Source organism: Ictidomys tridecemlineatus, chromosome 4 (genome assembly GCF_052094955.1).
Source record: "Ictidomys tridecemlineatus isolate mIctTri1 chromosome 4, mIctTri1.hap1, whole genome shotgun sequence".
Lineage (NCBI taxonomy): Eukaryota > Metazoa > Chordata > Mammalia > Rodentia > Sciuridae > Ictidomys > Ictidomys tridecemlineatus.
In genome coordinates this window covers 202,943,414-202,959,885 of record NC_135480.1, presented here as the reverse complement: position 1 = coordinate 202,959,885, position 16,472 = coordinate 202,943,414, and the positions used below count along the sequence as shown (strand labels likewise).

At 59.7% G+C, this 16,472-nt stretch overlaps 1 protein-coding gene across 3 annotated transcripts; it reads left to right on the top strand.

Moving 5' to 3' along the window:
• Positions 1-83: 83 nt before the first annotated feature.
• Positions 84-14,450, top strand: Ak1 (adenylate kinase 1). 3 transcript variants are annotated; one of them, XM_078048308.1, is made up of 7 exons: positions 84-105; positions 7,245-7,283; positions 8,607-8,642; positions 8,832-8,995; positions 9,573-9,689; positions 13,092-13,283; positions 13,393-14,450. In XM_078048308.1, exons 2-7 carry the CDS (start codon positions 7,277-7,279, stop codon positions 13,459-13,461), a joined length of 585 nt encoding a protein of 194 aa, XP_077904434.1. In that variant the 5' UTR covers positions 84-105; positions 7,245-7,276; the 3' UTR covers positions 13,462-14,450. The 3 variants fall into 3 exon arrangements, with proteins under 3 accessions (XP_077904434.1, XP_005321061.1, XP_040142318.1); XM_005321004.5 differs by lacking the exon at positions 84-105 and adding an exon at positions 4,662-4,811; XM_040286384.2 differs by lacking the exons at positions 84-105; positions 7,245-7,283 and adding an exon at positions 7,781-8,413.
• The last annotated feature ends 2,022 nt before the right edge of the window (positions 14,451-16,472 follow it).

Sequence of the window (16,472 nt, the reverse complement as noted above, 5' to 3'; positions counted from 1 at the left end):
TCAGCTCTCTGTCCCAGTGGCGTGTGAGGGGTGTCCTGAAGACTTGGCCCACAGCCTCTGGGCTGGAGCTCTTAGAGGAGGGGACCGCAGCTTTCCAGCTGACTGGTGAGTCTTGGGTCCAGATCTGACGGCTCTGGGGACAGGTGTGGAACTAAGCCCACCTGCTTTCCTGGGCCCCACCTTGCCCTGAATGACTTTGGACAAGTCACATCACCTCTGACACTGCCCTCTAGGGCCCCAGGTTCTGAGGAAGAGAGGGAAGAGTCCCTGCGGAGGGCAGGGACAGGCAGCCCCAGGAAGCAGGTGCAGAGGACCCAGGAGGGAACTCTGAGCCAGAGGGAGCTGCAGGCCAGTGGGGCCAGAGGTCAGCTCCCGGGTCTGGGACCTGGAGGGCAGAGAAATTCCCTGCCTGCCCCACAGGAGGGAGTTCAGCGGCTGCTGCCTGGCGGGGTGTGGCGAGCTGAGGGCTTGAGTTTCCGGCAGCCTCAGCAAAAGGGCTCTTCCAGGTCGGCTGGGAGAAGGGGCCCCTGACTCCAGAGATGACAACCTGTTTAGACACCTAAGATGCCCTTGGGAGCCCGGCCTAACAAAGGGTGACTGTGAGACAAGGGCATGCAGCCTGCCGAGACCTGCCAGGGGCTGCCAGGGGCTGCTGGGGTCAGGGAAGAGAGCTCTCCCGGGGGAGGGAGGGAGCCGGGCACTGGGCCAGCCAGGATGGTGAGCCATGGCCGGGCTGGGAGGGCCCGTCTGCCTCTCATTTCACAGGCTCCATAGGTGGCCATGCCACTATTAGCTGGGATTGAAGAGGGAGGGACAGTGGGTAGGAGGAATGCCCTGAACTGAAGTCGGGTGGTGGGACCCACAACCTTGCTCTATAGCAGGGAGGTGGCGGCAGTGGGCAAGGCTCTTGGGGCCAGATGGCAGAAGGCCAGGAATAGCCTGAGGGTGGCCCAGCTTTAACCCGTGTCTGAGAAGCCCAGTGGGACCGCAGGAGGCGGGGAGGTGACAGGGCCCAGGGTCTGACCAGGCCCAGTGATGACTGTGGCAGGGTCCTGCAGGCCAAGGACTCCTCGCAATGACATGACGTGGGGCGTTGAGACCTATCGTTGCCCATTTCTAACTCTATGCAAAGACTTCTGGGAAAGAGGTTTCAGAAGGCCGAGGCTCTCCTGCCTGCCCACTGGTAGGCATAAAGAGGAGGTACACAGGTGTCAAGAGGGGTCACTTGCCGGCTGTGGACCTGGGAAGGTTCAGTTGAGCATCAGGAGGTGGGACTTTGGTGGAGGACGCTGAGGGCAGGAGGCCCCAGACACTGGGCATAGTCCCGCCCAGCTCTCAACCCCCCAGGGTGGTGCTCATCCCCAAGGTCAGCTCTGGAAGCCCCTCTCATGGCCCAGTCCTCTGCGCCTGAAATCGTCACTGGTCAGGACCAAACCGCCCCGCCCCTGGCATTCGCAGCCTCCTGAGCCCACCTCTGCCCCCACCCCTCCTGGTGGTGCCTGAGGGCCCCCTGCTTCCTCATCTCTTGGAGAGGGCGCCACCCCACCCTTCCTCTGAGGAGGGGTCTCACTGTGACCCCCACCAGCTGCAAACCCAGAGGCGCTGTTCCTTCTGGGTTTCTGTGCAGCTGTTTCCTGGGGAAGGCCACCAGTGGGGCCCAGGGGCAGGATCCAGCTGTGAACCTCAGAGCCAGGTGGCCCCAGCGTCACTTCCCCTGCCCAGGGCTTGTTTTCTTTAATCAAAGTACTTGGAATTCTTTCCTTAAAGTATTTTAAAAATGTTTTAAAAACTGATTTCCTTTTTGTTTGCTTATTTTTTTTTTAGTTTTTTTTTAATTTGTTTTGCTTAGTTACACATGACAGACAGTACAATGATCTTGACATATCATACATTTGAGGGTTTTTTTTTTAATAAAATAATTTAAACTGAACACATGATATAAGGTAGAAAATAGGGTATTGTCACTTGTGTTCCCTGATGAAAGTCCGGGTTAAACCAGGCGTAGGCACGGGGCTTGCCTGTAGTCCCAGCGACTCAGGAGGCTGAGGCAGGAGGATGGCAAGTTTGAGGCCAGCTACGGCATCTTAGCAAGAGCCTGCGTCCCTCAAAATAAAAATTAGAGAAGGGCTGTGGCTTAGCTCAGTGGTAGAGCACTTCATGCAGGAGCCCTGGATTCCCTCCCCAGCGCTATATAAAAAAGAAAGGAAAAAGTCTTGAGTCTAATCTTCCAGATTTTTCCTCTATGCATTTTTTTCTTCTCCCTTTCTTCCCTGTTTTTCTTTTTTTAGGTTGTAGCTGGGAAATTACATTTTGAAACTTTAATATCCCAACAGTAGTGGAAAATCTCCAGGTCATATACAAATAATTAAAGCAAATACTTTATTTTTTTTAATTTAAAAAATGTATTTATTTTATTTTAAAATGTTGTAGAACTGGTGCAGGTGGTGCATGCCTGTCATCCCTGCAGCTCAGGAGGCTGAGGCAGGAGGATTGAAAGTTTGAGGCCAGCCTCAGCCACTAAGCAAGACCCTGTCTCAAAATAATCCTTTCCTATTCCCCAAAACCCCTGGCAACCACCATTCTTCTTTCTGATCCCATGAGTTTGACTACTTTGGGAACTTCATAGAAGTGGAATCATCTTTTTGTGATAGACTGATTTTATTTAGCCTGCTATCTTCAAGGTTCATCCATGTTAAAGTTGCCTGGCACATAAAGGAATCTTGCTTGTAGAGAATATGAAAAAAAACTTGGGGGAGCCTTTTTTGGGGGTGGGTACTGGGGATTGAACTCAGAGGCACTCGACCGCTGAGCCACATCCCCAGCCCTATTTTGTATTTTTATTTAGAGACTGGGTCTCACTGAGTTGATTAGCGCCCTGCCATTGCTGAGGTGGCTTTGAACTTGAGATCCTCCTGCCTCAGCCTCCCAAGCTGCTGGGATTACAGGTGTGGGCCACTACATGAGGCTTGGGGGAGCCTTTTAATAAGAAGTGAAAGTCTCACCTTCAACCAGGGGTCACAGGCCCACACTCTCCCTCACCGCTTTGCTTCACCAGCTCTCAGATGCTCTTGCTTTGGTAGTGAGACAACACTATTTTAATTTTGCAAAGGTAAAAAAAAAAAAAAAATCTGGGAATGGATTTTACACGTAGCTGAATGTTTAGAGCAGTTTGGATGCAGCTGGGATGAGATGGCAGATGCGGGTTTAGTCTGTTTCTAAGGCTTGGCATGTCCAGGGCCTTCTACCCCACGAGCCGCCAAGAACCATCTGGCTGCCGTTCCCTTGCCGACCCTACCAGAGTCACCACCTCTGCCCCGGCCCTGGCTCTGCCACCGTCCCAGCCAGTCCCTGCTGGCACTAGAAAACCTTCCCGTGTGAATTTTGGGACCGCGTTGGTTGGATTCCTTGAAATGGATTTCTAAAAGCGGAAGAGCACTGTGGAAGTTTTGATTTGCATAATCAACTTGCATTGCCAAAGGCTGTGCCAATGCGAGTGGCCGTCGGGGCTTCCAGAGCACCCCCCAAATCCTCCTATACAGACTGACTCCCAGCATCTGCCCTCCCACAGATGAGGAAACTAAGGCTTCAAAAGTGAGGACTTGCTTGCCGTCACAGGTGGCAGAGCTGGGGCTAGACCCAGGCTGCGGGGGTTGCTGAGGTGCCATCACCTAAGGTGTTCTCGTCCTCCTGTTTACTCACTCTCCTTTTTTTTTTTTTAGCTGTAAATGGTCACATGCCTTCATTTTATTTATTTTGGTGTGGTGCTAAGGATCGAACCCAGGGCCTCGCACGTGCTAGGCGAGTGCTCTACCACTGAGCCCCAGCCCCAGCCCTACACTCTGTCTTACTCAAACACCTTCCGCGGCCCCTAGTACCTACAAGACAAATCCCAACTTCAGTCCACCCTGCCGGTTAAGGCTGCTGCTTCCAAGGTCTCCGTGGCTGAAGGTGTGCGTTTCGAGCTGGTAGCCTTGGGCTCCAGTCCCTTCCTACACGACTGAGCACTAGGTGCCAGTCGGTCACCCTGCGAGCCTCTGGGTAAACACATGGCTTTCTAACAGGAACTTCAGCAGACTCTTGAACAAGCCAGCCTCACATTGGTCCCCTGAGTTTAAGGATTCCCACACGGTTGGAGTCTGCTGCTCTGCCCCGGTCTTTTATCAGTACTGTCAGCACCCATCTGTCCCAGTGTCCCCCACCCAGCTCATCTGGCGGAGCTACCCAGCACCCCTGTTGGTGCAGGCTGATTTCTAATTTACCCCACCACTTTGGGGTCCCCGGAGGGAGTTTCAATCTCAGAGGAACTTACAGGTCCCCTCCCAACAGGGGAGCCGTCCCCAGGTTCTGGGCAGGGTCTGAGCAAGGGCTGGATCCCAGCGCCCCCGCATGCTCCCTGCCTGGCCTGGCCCTTGTGCCGCCAGTGCTGTGTGGGGTATTGTACAGAGCGCCTCATTCCTTGGGTCTCAGTTTTTCCGGGGGGGGGGACAGTTTCCTCCCCCGTCCCCCTGCAGTGATTGGGATACAGCAGAGGTGACAGGAATGGGAAACCCTTGGCACACTGTCCAGTGCTGGGCAGGGCGCGCAGGGGCAGCCCTGGCCACCAGCCTTGCCCAGGCTTCCCAACAGGGCTCCACTGGGTCCAGTCCCCCTCCCTCCTCTCCCTCCCTCCGTCTCTCCCTCCCTGCCATCGCCAAGCGCTGGCTCCCGGCATGCTGCGCGCTGACAGCCTTATAAATAGTCGCCTTTGCCGCGGCCAGCAGGACCGGCAGGGCACGCACGCCGACGCCCACTGCACCCTCCCGCCGCCGCAGGTCAGTGCAGGACCTTCCGTGGGATGGGGGAGGGGCGCCTCCGCAGGCCGGGACCCGCCTCTGGAGGGTGTGTGGCGGGCCACCCTGGGGCTCTGTGTGTATCCATGGTCACGATCTGTGTGCCCTGCTTATCCTTGTTCCCCAGGCGCTGGGTCTTGTGTCACACTGTGTGTGCCTTTGTGTGTGTATGGAGGGGGGCAGCCTGTCCTAGCCCCCCAGACCCCTTTGTCCTGGTGTTCCTTGTCTCTGCCCTTGGCATGCTCCAGCTGGGGCCTAGGGGTGCTGCGGCTGGCCCCCCTGTCCCGGAGGACCTGCAGGGGCCTGTGTGCTAGGAAGAGCTCTGCGTGTCACTTCAAGTGCTGGGAGGACCAGGAAGCCCCTGGATGCTTGGCTCCTGCCCCAGCCTCTTGCTCAGTGGGGGCCTGGAGGGATCCCCGCATGCACGGGGGTCTCGCTGCAGCCCTTTTCATCCTTGCACCGCACCCCCCAGGACTCTGCAGCAGCCAGACAGGCCAGAGAGGGGACACTGGCTGTCCAAGGTCACTCGGCTGGTGATGGGGTTGGGATTTGAACCCTAGCTTCCTACCAATCACTGGGAAGTGACCCTTGAGTCAGAAGCGGGGAGACCCAAGCCTTCCCCAGTCTCACCTGTGATTGGGTTTAAGTCACTGTCCCTCTGGGCCTTGGCCTCTCAGGCCACCTAGCAGACCAGTCTTCCTAGGGGTGCTGGGACCCTGAGCTGGGGGCCTTATAAGGCCTGGGTGCTTAGCCCGTAACCCAACTCCACCCTGGACCCCTGGCCTCCAAGAGGCCTCCTACCACCCAAGTTATTTTGGACCAAGGAAGAGGCAGATGCCCGAAGGACAGAGGGGCTTAGGTTACCAGGAAGGGGTGGGGTGGTGCGGGCTGTCTCAGGTCTTCCCTGTGGCTGTCCCCACCCTGGGGACACTCCCCCTTCCCTGGGCAGCTCCTTAAGCACACTCAGCAGGACAAGCCACTATAACTCATGTCCTGGAGCAGGGTGACTGTCAGCAAACTTGCTGAAGGTCCCATTGCTGGGTCTAGGTGCCAGGCCCCAAACAGCAGAAAATGCAGTCCTGGCCAGGCAAGGTGGCACACGCCTGTGAACCCAGGGACTAGGGAGGCAGAGGCAGGAGGATCGTAAATTCAAGGCCAGCCTCTCCAACTGCCTCAAAATAAAAAGTAAAAAGATCTAGGGCTGTAGCTCAGTGATAGTGCACCCCTGGGACCAATCCCCAGTACAAAAAGGGAAAGAAAAAAAGGAAGGAGAAGGAGAGAAATAGAAAAAAAGTACTTGTTGCTCTGCAGAAAGTCCAGAGTGGGCGCCTACTGTGTGGGGGTGCAAGTGCAGTCCAGGAAGGCTTCCTGGAGGAGGTGACACCTGGCTGAGGTCTAGACCATTACATCGCGTGGGGAAGGCCTCCTAGCACTGGGCAGGACACGCACGAGGGCCTAGAGGGGGACATGGCCACGGTGGGGGATGAGGGAGCAGCGGGCAGCTCCAGTGTTTGGCAGAGCTGCAGAGGGTGACAAGGGCCAGATCTCTGGGTCCCTGCCAGCTGTGTTGAGGGGCCCAGGCTTTATTGAAGGTTGTCAGCAGGAGTGCGCACGCTGACAGAGGCCTCTGGCCATCCCGTCCAGAGCTGGGTGGGGGCTCTGGGGCTGACTGCTCAGGCAGGGGTCAGGAGTGAGGGCCAGTGGGGGCGCAGAGGTCAGTGGGGGAGGGGAGGGAGGGGACGAGTGGTGGCTAAGAAGGCCGCTGGGGACCCTGGGGCGGTGGGTGGCTGGCGGAGGGGCTGGCAGGTTCTGAGAGGGGAGGTGGGGAGGCCGGAGGGAGGGCAGGCAGGACGGGTGAGGCAGAGCCCCCCAGGGGGAGGGCAGCGCTTGGGGTTCTGCATAGGGGCCGGAGCGGGGGACCACCTCTCTGTGAAAACTGGAAAGGCCTGTGTCCCCCAGCTCCTGCAGCTTCCCCACCTGTAGCACCTGTGTCCTGGAGCGGGCCCTCGGTGCAGACCGTCCCTTCCAGGGCTGCCCTGAGCTCCAGCCTGCCCTCCACCTCCGGGGCCTGGGGAGGGGGCCTGGGGATGTCGCCAAGGTGCTGGGCAGACGCTGGCCCTGCCTTCATTCACGGGCAGCTCCGCAGCCGCCCCACCCCTCGGCACAGCCGCCACCCTTGTCCTCCAGAGCGCCCGGGAGACGGGAGGGGCCTTCTGCCCTCCTGGGAGAGGTGAGGCAGGGGAGGCCAGGGAGGAGAGTGACTTTCTCCACGTCACCGCCTCCTGGGCCTCCCCTGCCCCAGCCCCTCTGCTTTCCAGTGGGGCGTGTTGGGGCCTGGCAGCCGCAGGGTGTGGCTGGGGGAGCTGAGTCAGGTGGGAGGACGCCCCTCACCGCCACGGGTGCCTTGTCTTGCAGAGCGCTGACCCGGCTCCTGGGACGTCGGCAGGATGGAAGGTAGGCAGCTCCCCGGCTCTGCCCCTGCCTGGGCCTCAGTGTGCCCATCTGTTCAGGGGGTGTGCTCACCGAGACATTCTGGGGGGCAGTGGGAGGCAGCTGGGACCCTCCAGCGTCCTCCTCTGGCCCCTCCCGGAACGTGACAGCTCCAAGATTAATTTTAGAAGCCACAGCCCTCCTTGAGGCTCCGGGGCCCCAGCGCCCCTCCTACGCTGGTATTTATAGACTGAGTCCCTGCCTCTCTCTGGAGCGGCTGGTGCCGGGGAGGGGGCCCACCCTGTGGAGAGGTGTGCCCCATGCCAGGCCTCGCCAGGGCCAGGCAGTTCCTGTCCCTCTCTGTCTCCGCTTCCCTGTCCCCGGAGGAGTGGGCCGTGAGGAGGTTCTGGGCCCTCCTGGCTCCTGCGCGTTGGGACCTCGAGGGAGACGCGGACGGGCAGACGGCCCAGGTGGCCGCCCTGGCTCTGGCAGCACCACCTGTGCAGTCCCTGGCACTGGGCCTTGGCCCGGGCGGCCCTTAAAGGAGCTGGGCCAGCCGGGCGATCCCCTCCTCCCCTGGCTCCCAACGCCAGCCGCCACTGGGCTGCGGCCTCCTCCAGGTCGGTGCCCTTCACCAAGTCCTTCTTCTGCCAGCGCCCCCAGGGCCCAGCTCGTGGTGGGGAAGGCCCTGGAGACTGCCAGGGACAGAGGGCCAGCTCGGGCGGGCACTTCTTTCCTGAGGTCACACCCACCACAGAGCGGGACCTGCTGATCCTCTGTGTCCCCGAGGAGCCAGGGAGTCCAGGAGAGAGCCCCAGCCGGCCGCTGCCCGCCAGGCCTCCGTTCCCAGGCTCAGCGGGCGGCCACTGTGCCCAGGCCTTGGAACTGGAGCTCCCCTCCCCGGCTGGGCAGCAGCTCCTGGGCCACCGCAGCCCTCCTCCCCGGCAACCGTCTCCATGGCGACATATGTTGTGGTTGCCAACCGCACTTCAGTGCTGCCAGGGCAGGCGGGCCATGGGCTGGGCCAGGCCTAGGAGGGAAGGGATAGGGGACACCGCGGAAGGGGATCATGGGCTGCTGCACATCTGGGGACCCCGGGAGCAAGGGAACCAAGAAGGCCACAGATGACAGCCCCTGTAGTGCAGCCCCCCACGGTGAGGCACCCTGGGAGCTGGCCAGGCTGAGAGGTCTCTGCAGGCCCCCTGCCTGGTCCCTCTGCCCTGACCCATCCCAGGCCCGGCTTTCACTCCCACCACCCGGGCTCCTTCTAAAGTCTCTTCTTTGGGGTTGCAAAGGTGCTTTTGGCTACTGCCAGGGACTGAGCTCTGCTCCTCCGTCTCTCCACAGAGAAGCTGAAGAAAAGCAAGATCATCTTCGTGGTGGGTGAGTTGCAGGCCGGCGGGTGACAGGGCAGCCAGGTGACAGGGCAGCCAGGGAGGGTCAGTGCGGGCTCTGGAGGGTCCTGGGCCTGCGAGTGTACTCTGGGCCTCTCCCTTGCTGGGGGACTCCGGGAGCCCCTGTCCCTCCCAGGGCCCCATTTCTCAGGGTTTCTGAATAGATGAGTGCTTGCAGGGGGGCCTGGCTCAGGGAAGGGCACCCAGTGTGAGAAGATTGTGCAGAAATATGGCTACACCCACCTCTCCACGGGGGATCTCCTGCGGGCCGAAGTCAGCTCGGGCTCCGCCAGGGGCAAGATGCTCTCGGAAATCATGGAGAAGGGGCAGCTGGTGCCACTGGTGAGTGGGCTCTGGGGGTCGGGCTGGGGAGGATGGTGGCCTTGCATGCATGGCAGCCAGAGAAGCCTGTGACACAGACGAGGTTGACCTCGACCCTGCCTGGCCCTGAGTCCCCATTGCCCTCTGCAGACAGTTCCTCCCGGAAGCTCTAAGACCCTGCAGGACCTGCCCTGCCCGCCCTCTCCGTCCCCAGGCTACCTTGGCATTTCTGTCCCCTCAAGGAGCCATGCTCCTTCCTGCCTGGAACATTCTTTCTCGCTCAACTTTCTGACCTCTGGCTCTCCAGATCTGAGCCAGGACCCCTGGTTCCAGGCTGCCTGGGCTGCCCCTTCTCTGCCCACAGCCTTACACAGTGGGGCCACAAGCCAACTGTGTCGTCCTCAGTGCCCAGACCAGGGGCTTCCGAGGGCAGGGAAGGTCTGATTCGTCCGGGGCCCAGGGCAGGACCTAGCTGGGAGGGGCTTGGGGGAGCCAGGACAGGCCAAGCCCTCCCTGCTGGGCCCTGCTGGAGGGAGGGAGGGCCTGGGAGAGGATGGGAGGCAGGCTCAGCTCACTTCCTCCCATGCTGTGCCCTCAGGAGACCGTGTTGGACATGCTCCGAGACGCCATGCTGGCCAAAGTCGATTCTTCCAAAGGCTTTCTGATCGACGGCTACCCCAGGGAGGTACAGCAGGGAGAAGAGTTTGAGCGGCGGGTAAGGCTCACGGTTGGCCTCGGGAGCCGTGCTACATGGGTGGGAGGGGGCTGCCGGGGTGAGGCCAGGAAGGCTTTCTGGAAATCTCGGAGGAGAGGTGTACAAGAAGGGGAGGTGCCCGGCTGGGAGTTCACGGACCTGGGCTCAGGTCCCAGCTCAGCTGCCGGAGACCTTGGGCCAGTCATTTCACCTCTCTGAACCTCAGTTTCCCCCTCTGCAAAGTGGGGGGACAAGTTACAGCCGCCTTGGGGGGAAGCATGAGGATGAGTATGGTGGCAGTGTGGGGCTTGGCACCCCGTAAACACAGTCCGAGGGGCAGGAACCTCACTGCAGAGCTAGACAGGCAAGGCCGTGCGGGAGGACAGGACCCTGGGGCGGGGCGAGCATGGCTGACGCAGGAGAGGACCATCGCCCTCGGCTACAGCCTCACGTGCCGGGAAGGGGCATCGGTCCCCTTTCAGGGGCTACAGGGAACCCTACTGGAAAGGGAGGCCTTGAGCGTGACAGCTCTGAGCTTCCCAGCAGAGGCCCCGTCCGTGGGGGACACTCACACAAGCACCCACGTGAACACAGGCACACAGGAGCAGCACACCATCATGCACACGTGTACACAGACGCACACACGTACACGAGGCCACAGGTGTGCACACGTAGCCTCACACATAAGACAAGGCCCATGGTGCACACAGGTGTTGGCAGAGTGCACATGTAAGCAGAGGGACACACACGTGAGCACACATGGGTCCATATGTGTGTGCTCTATTTAGACTTGTTCAGGGCCACACGGAAGCACATGGGGCTGCAAGTACTTAGGAGGGGAGATAGCAAGAGTAAGGAGAACTGGGGGTCCCAGTGGGTGGGGCAGGACCAGACCCCCAGCCCCACTCCCCGTCTCCGTGGGCCTCATCTAGGGCAGGAGACTATATTTCTTGACTTCTAAGTGTCTGCAAGACCTCAAGAAAACGTCTGCCCTGGCTGGGCACAACGGCACATGCCTGAGTCCGAGAAACTAAGAAGGCTGAGGGAGGAGGATCGCAAGTTGGAGGCTAGCCTCAGCAATTTAGCAAGACCCTGGCAATTAGCAAGACTCTGTCTCAAAATAAAAAGGTCAGGGGATGAGCTGGCTGGGTGGTGCATGCCTGTAATCCCAGCAGTTCAGGAGACTGAGGCTGGAGGATCAGCAACTTAGTGAGGTCCTAAGCAACTTAGTGAGACCGTCTCAAAAAAAAAAAAAAAAAAAAGTCTGGGGATGTGGCCCAGTGATTAAGTGCCCCTGGGTTCAGTCCCTGGTCCAAAAAGGAAGAAAGAAAATGCCTGTGCCCCTGGCCTCAGTTTCCCTATCTGTGAAATTGGGGTTGGTTGGGCTTCCTTTGGGGTGGGATGGTCAGATGCCAGGCAACCCTGAGGGACATGCTGTCTTGGCCACATACATCAGCTGTGTGAGGTCAGCTGTGACTCTCAGGGCCACATGTGGAGAATGGGGTTAATGACACCAGGCATGGTGGTTCACACTTCTAATCCCAGCCACTTGGGAGGCTGGGGCAGGAGGATTACAGTTCCAAGCTAGCCCCAGAAATTTAGTGATATCCAGTCTCAAATTATAAAAGCGCTGGGGATGTAGCTCAGAGGCAAAGCGCCCTGGATTCAATTCCAGTATCAAAGGAAAAGGAAAGGAGAGAAAATGGGTTAATCAAAGTCCTCTCCCTGCTGTGGACACTCCTGAGAGTGACAGGTCCTGTGGTGGCCTCCAGGAATCTGGGCAGCTGCTATTCTCAGCTCTGGACACCAGGGGGCGCCAGGCTCCGCGGAGGGAGGAAGGGTAGGCCCTGAGGCTTGATGACTGTGGGGCCCCAGAGCCCAGGGCTTTCCTGGGGTTGGGCAGTGGCCCAGCACCCACTCCCCTAGCTGAACGCCACTGTCCTGGAGGGGAGACAGGCCTCCCAGCGGGACACCCTGCCCAGGGGCCTCACTGCCCTCGGGGATGCGCTGCCTCTGTCCTGGTCATATAGACTGCCGTGTGGCCCTGTGGCTCTGGAAGCCAGAGACAGAGCCTGGGCCCCGGAGCTCAGCAGTGATGGATGGCGGGCGGGCATGGCCTGGGCTGGGCTCAGCTTTGGGCCATTCGTGGTCTTCTGTAAGGTAGAAGCTGTGGGTTGTCCCAGGCCGGGGTGCAGGGGGCAAAGGCAGCTGAGCGGATGCTGCCAACCCTCAACCCCAGGAGACAGAGGGGTGTGACTGCCAGGAAAGTGAGGCTCAGAGAGGGCAAGCAGCCCCCCCCAGGGCACACAGCTGGGCGGAGGGGAGCCTGGGGGACGTCCAGTCAGTCTGATACTGAAGGTCAGACTTGCCAAGACAGTGTCACTTGTGATGGGGGCAGAGAGACTAGAAGGGGGGACGTCCTGACCCAGCCCAGAGGTTTCGTAACCACGAAGCCCCTCTTGGATACCCCAGCAGACCACTGTAGGTCTCCTTCCTCCCTCAGGGCATCCCAGGCTGCTCCGCCAGGCCTGGGGACATGGTGGTGCCTGGGAGGCAGGATCTCTACTCTGAGGAATCATGTTCAGGGAGGGAGGGGCCGCCATTTCTTTTCTTTTTTTTTCTTTTTTTTTGGGGGGGGGTCGGTACAGGGATTGAACTCAGAGCACTTGACCCTGAGCCACACCCCACACACCTCAGGGTCTCACTGAGGTGCTTTGGGTCTTGCTAAATTGCTGAGGCTGGCTTTGGACTCGCTGTCCTCCGGCCTCAGCCTCCTGAGCTGCTGCGTGCACCACTGCGCCCAGCGAGAGGCTGCCACTTCTGACTTCAGTGTGGAGGCCACCTGGGCAGGGGCCTGTGGAGGGGCAGAGCTGCAAGGCCTTGCTCCCTCCTGCCCCGCCAGGTCATCCCCTTGGGGACAACTATCCCCGTGCCAGTGCTCAGAGTGGTGTGCTCAGAGGCCGGGGACCCCGCTGCCCTCCCCCTCCTTCTCCCTTCCCCCCTATCGAGCCCTTATCCAGCCAGAGGGTGGGATCAGACGCCTCCCTGCGCCCGGGGAATCCAGCCTCATGGGGAGAGGGGCACTGGATAAATGACCAGAGGACAAAATAAGAGGGCCATGTCCCGGGGACTGGGGCACTGGGTGCACTGGAGGGGTGATTAGTGAGGACTGTGCAGACAGGGCAGGCAGGCGTGGCCCCGCAGGTCCTCTGGGTTTGGTCAGAAGAGGACTTTGGGCTTTGTCCTGAGGTGGAAGAGGTCTGAGTAAGGGAGTGGCGGGAGGCTTGGTTTCAGGAAGGTCCCCCAGGCTGCTTTGGGGACTGAAGGTTTCGTGTGTGAGGCCCCAAAGGTGGGGCAGTGGGGAGGGGGAGCTGGCCCCGGGTGGCAGGAGCAGGGTCCCTGTGACGTGGTGGCCGCTTGCAGATCGGACAGCCCACGCTGCTGCTGTATGTGGACGCAGGCCCCGAGACCATGACCCAGAGGCTCCTGAAGCGCGGGGAGACCAGCGGGCGCGTGGACGACAACGAGGAGACCATCAAGAAGCGGCTGGAGACCTACTACAAGGCCACCGAGCCTGTCATCGCCCTCTATGAGAAGCGAGGCATCGTCCGCAAGGTGGGGCAGGAATGGCCTGCGCCGTCGTCCCCGCCTCTCCGCCCCGCCTGCTGGCCTCGTGGCCACGTGGCCGGCCTCTGCTGTCTCCCTCAAGGCCGTCTCCCCGCAGGTCAATGCTGAGGGCTCCGTGGACAGCGTCTTCTCCCAGATCTGCTCCCACCTGGACGCCCTGAAGTAGCCCCACAGCCTCCCCAGCCCGGAGCCTCCCGCGACTGGAGGCCGCGGTTCAGCCTGGGCCTCGCCCTGCTCGGCTGCCAGACGTGGGGACCCTGGATCCCGTCCGTGGACAGCTGAGCACTAAAGGAACTTCGAGGGCGTCTGGGTTTTATTCCTCTTTCTTTGCTTCCAGTTGGAGTCGCTTCGTCGCCCGCCCGGCCTCGAGCCCCTGGCCCTCCCTCTCCTGCTGAGCCTCTGGCTCCCCTTTTGCCCCTGTCCTCCTCCTCCAGCCCTGGCGGGAGGCCCAGGGCCCTGCCCCAGGCGGGGTGTGCCCAGCCCAGGCTGCACCAGGCAGTGGAGAGGCTGGGGACCTTGCTCTCGGGGTCTCGGTTCTGGCCTGGCCTCCTCTGTGTGTCCTCGCCCTGCCCCTGCCTCTCTGAGTGTTTTCTGTGCAGGCCTCGGCCGGGGCCGGGGCCGGGCTGCAGCAAGCCGAGAGGCTGCGGATGGTGGGACCGGGCCCAGGCCTCCTTGGTCCTAAAGCTCTGAGGGCCAGGGAGGGAGCCGGGGCCAGGTCCCCTGCCCAACACCAGCCGCTCTGCTCGAGCCATTTCTGAATGTAAAGGAGGTTGTGCCTCCCCCTGCCCCGCAGGGTCAGTGAGGGGTGACAGTGACCAGCCTCTGCAGCCGGAGCCAGAGCAGCCTGGCTGGAAGGGCGCAGGCCCAAGCCAGGCTGGGGACAGCCGGGTCCCCTGAGAACCAGCTTTCTCCCCCGTCCGCTCCTCCTTTGGCCTCATCAGCGAGAAAGGCTCAATCTGGTGCTTACCTGTCTGCGACACCTGTCCCCGCCCCCGGGGCTGCTCGGAAGCCCAGGGAACGGATGGCCACCCTGGCCTGGAGGACACCCCTCGGGCTGATTGTGCTCAGTTGTGTCCCTGTGTGTGTGCAACTGGCCCCGCTTCTCCCTGACTTCGGTTATTTAAACTTTCCTTTAAAATAAACATATTTAAGTTACACAGACTCAGTGTGTTGACGGGACTCGGTGGCGCTCCTGACGGGGCCGGCTTCGGGGGAAGGCCGCCGTGGAACGGCCAGCCTAGGACACAGGCCACTCGCCACCTCCGGCTGCTCGCAGTCTGTCCCACCGAGGGCACACACTCCTCCTGGGAACCAGTGTCGTGTGAGGTCAGTGCAGGGGGGGGACAGCCCCCCGGGGGTCCCACCACCGCCTTGTGTCTTGGCCCTGACTTTGTCAGCACAAGTTTATGAAGAGCTGACCTGACCCGGTGACCCAGCCAGGCAGCCCACGACCCCTTCACTCACTTAGACCGCCACGGGGTCCTCGGTACCGGAGGGGGGTGGGCACCGAGGTCCACCGCGTCAGGTCCCCCCCATAGAACGGGGCGGTGCTCACACAGAGCCAAGGCACATCCTCTGGTGGACTTCATTCTATTTGTTTACTCTTTGGTACGGGAGATTGAACCCAGGCGCGCTTAACCACTGAGCCACATCCCCAGCCCTTTTTTTTTTTTCTTTTTTAAATAAATTTTTTAGTTGTAGAGACATTCAATACCTTTATTTGAACGTGGTGCTGAGGATGGAACCCAGTGCCTCACACATGCCAGGCAAGCGCTCTGCCACCGGGCCACACCCCAGCCCCCTTTTGTTTTTTATTTAGAGACGGGGTCTCCCTAAGTTGCTGAGGCCCTTGATAAGTTGCTGAGGCTGGCCTTGAACTTTTGATCCTCCTGCCTCAGCCTCCCGTGTTGCCTCTAGATGACTCGTGACACCCAGGACAGCGCAAGGGCCTCATAAACGGCTGAACGGCGTTGTGTCCGGATGAAGCACGGAGGAAAAGAAGTCTGTCCGTGTTTAGCAAGGATCTGATTTTTTTTCCCAAATGCTTTCCATTCCCAATTGGTTGAGTCCATGGACAAAGAACCTGTGCTGGCGGGGCTGAATTATCCTCTGTCATCTGTCTATCAATCCTCTCCTAGATATGAATCCAGATCTTCTCTTTGCTGAGAACTTCAGTCTACAGTTAAAACCGCAGTCACCTGCCCCCCAACCCCGTCCTCACCCCCACTGGCCCCCGTGAGAGCCCGGGGCGTGCGTATCCCTCAGCTGGCAAACATTCTGGAGCCCCTACCACGCTGGTCACAGAGGCTCATAAGCCCCCAGGCTGCTGCCATGCGGCTCCCAGAGCACAGGAAACCCACCGCACAGGATCCCCTGCTGCGACTCAACCAGACCAGAGTCAGAGGGACCCAGCAGCAGGGGATCCCTTGAGCTGCAGCTCTGGGGCCTTGAAGGTAGCAGCAGTTCAATATGGGACAGAGAGCACAGAAAGACAGCGGGACAGTCCTGCTGACCTAGCAGTGGAGAAGTCCTGTTGGTGGGCGAGGGTTAAGGCTCAGGGGGCCTGGAATGCCAGTGAGTGGGCCATGCGACAGCAGGAGACAAACCAGGCGTGTTGTAGGGTGCAGACCTGCAAGGACTTGAATGCTGACTTTTCTCCTAAGGGCAATGGGAGTCTCAGAAAGAGGAGGTTTTAGCCGAACAAGTGGTGCGCACCTGGAATCCCAGCTACTTGGGAGGCTGAGGCAGGAGGATCACAAGTTGGAGGCCAGCCTCAGAAAGTTAGCAGACACAGTCTCAAAAATAGATACATTAATTAATTAAATTAAAAGGACTGGGGGACATAGCTCTGTGGCAGAACACCCCTAAATAATCAGAAAATAAAGAGGGCTGGGGTGCAGCTCAGTGGTAGAGCATGCATCCAGCTTACACAGGGCTCTGGTTTGATTCCAGCACCACACACACACACACACACACACACACACACACACACACACACACAAAAGTGATTTATGTTTTTGTTTGTTATTTTAACAAAGACATCAAACAAACTGAGAAAAAAAAATGGAATGAATATCCACGAAACCATCACCAACGCTTGGCGAGTGGCACCTCCCCTCTCTTCCTTGTTCTACTTTTGCCAAACGGTTGTACGTCCCCCCTGCAATGTGGCTTCAG

Excerpts from the sequence above, each read along its gene's own strand:
- Ak1 (XM_040286384.2), top strand. The coding sequence starts at position 8,329 with ATGGGCTGCTGCACATCTGGGGACCCCGGGAGCAAGGGAACCAAGAAG. Across the intron at positions 8,414-8,606 it reads CTGTAGTGCAGCCCCCCACG|AGAAGCTGAAGAAAAGCAAG; the intron begins GTGAGGCACCCT and ends GTCTCTCCACAG. Across the intron at positions 9,690-13,091 it reads GAGAAGAGTTTGAGCGGCGG|ATCGGACAGCCCACGCTGCT; the intron begins GTAAGGCTCACG and ends GGCCGCTTGCAG.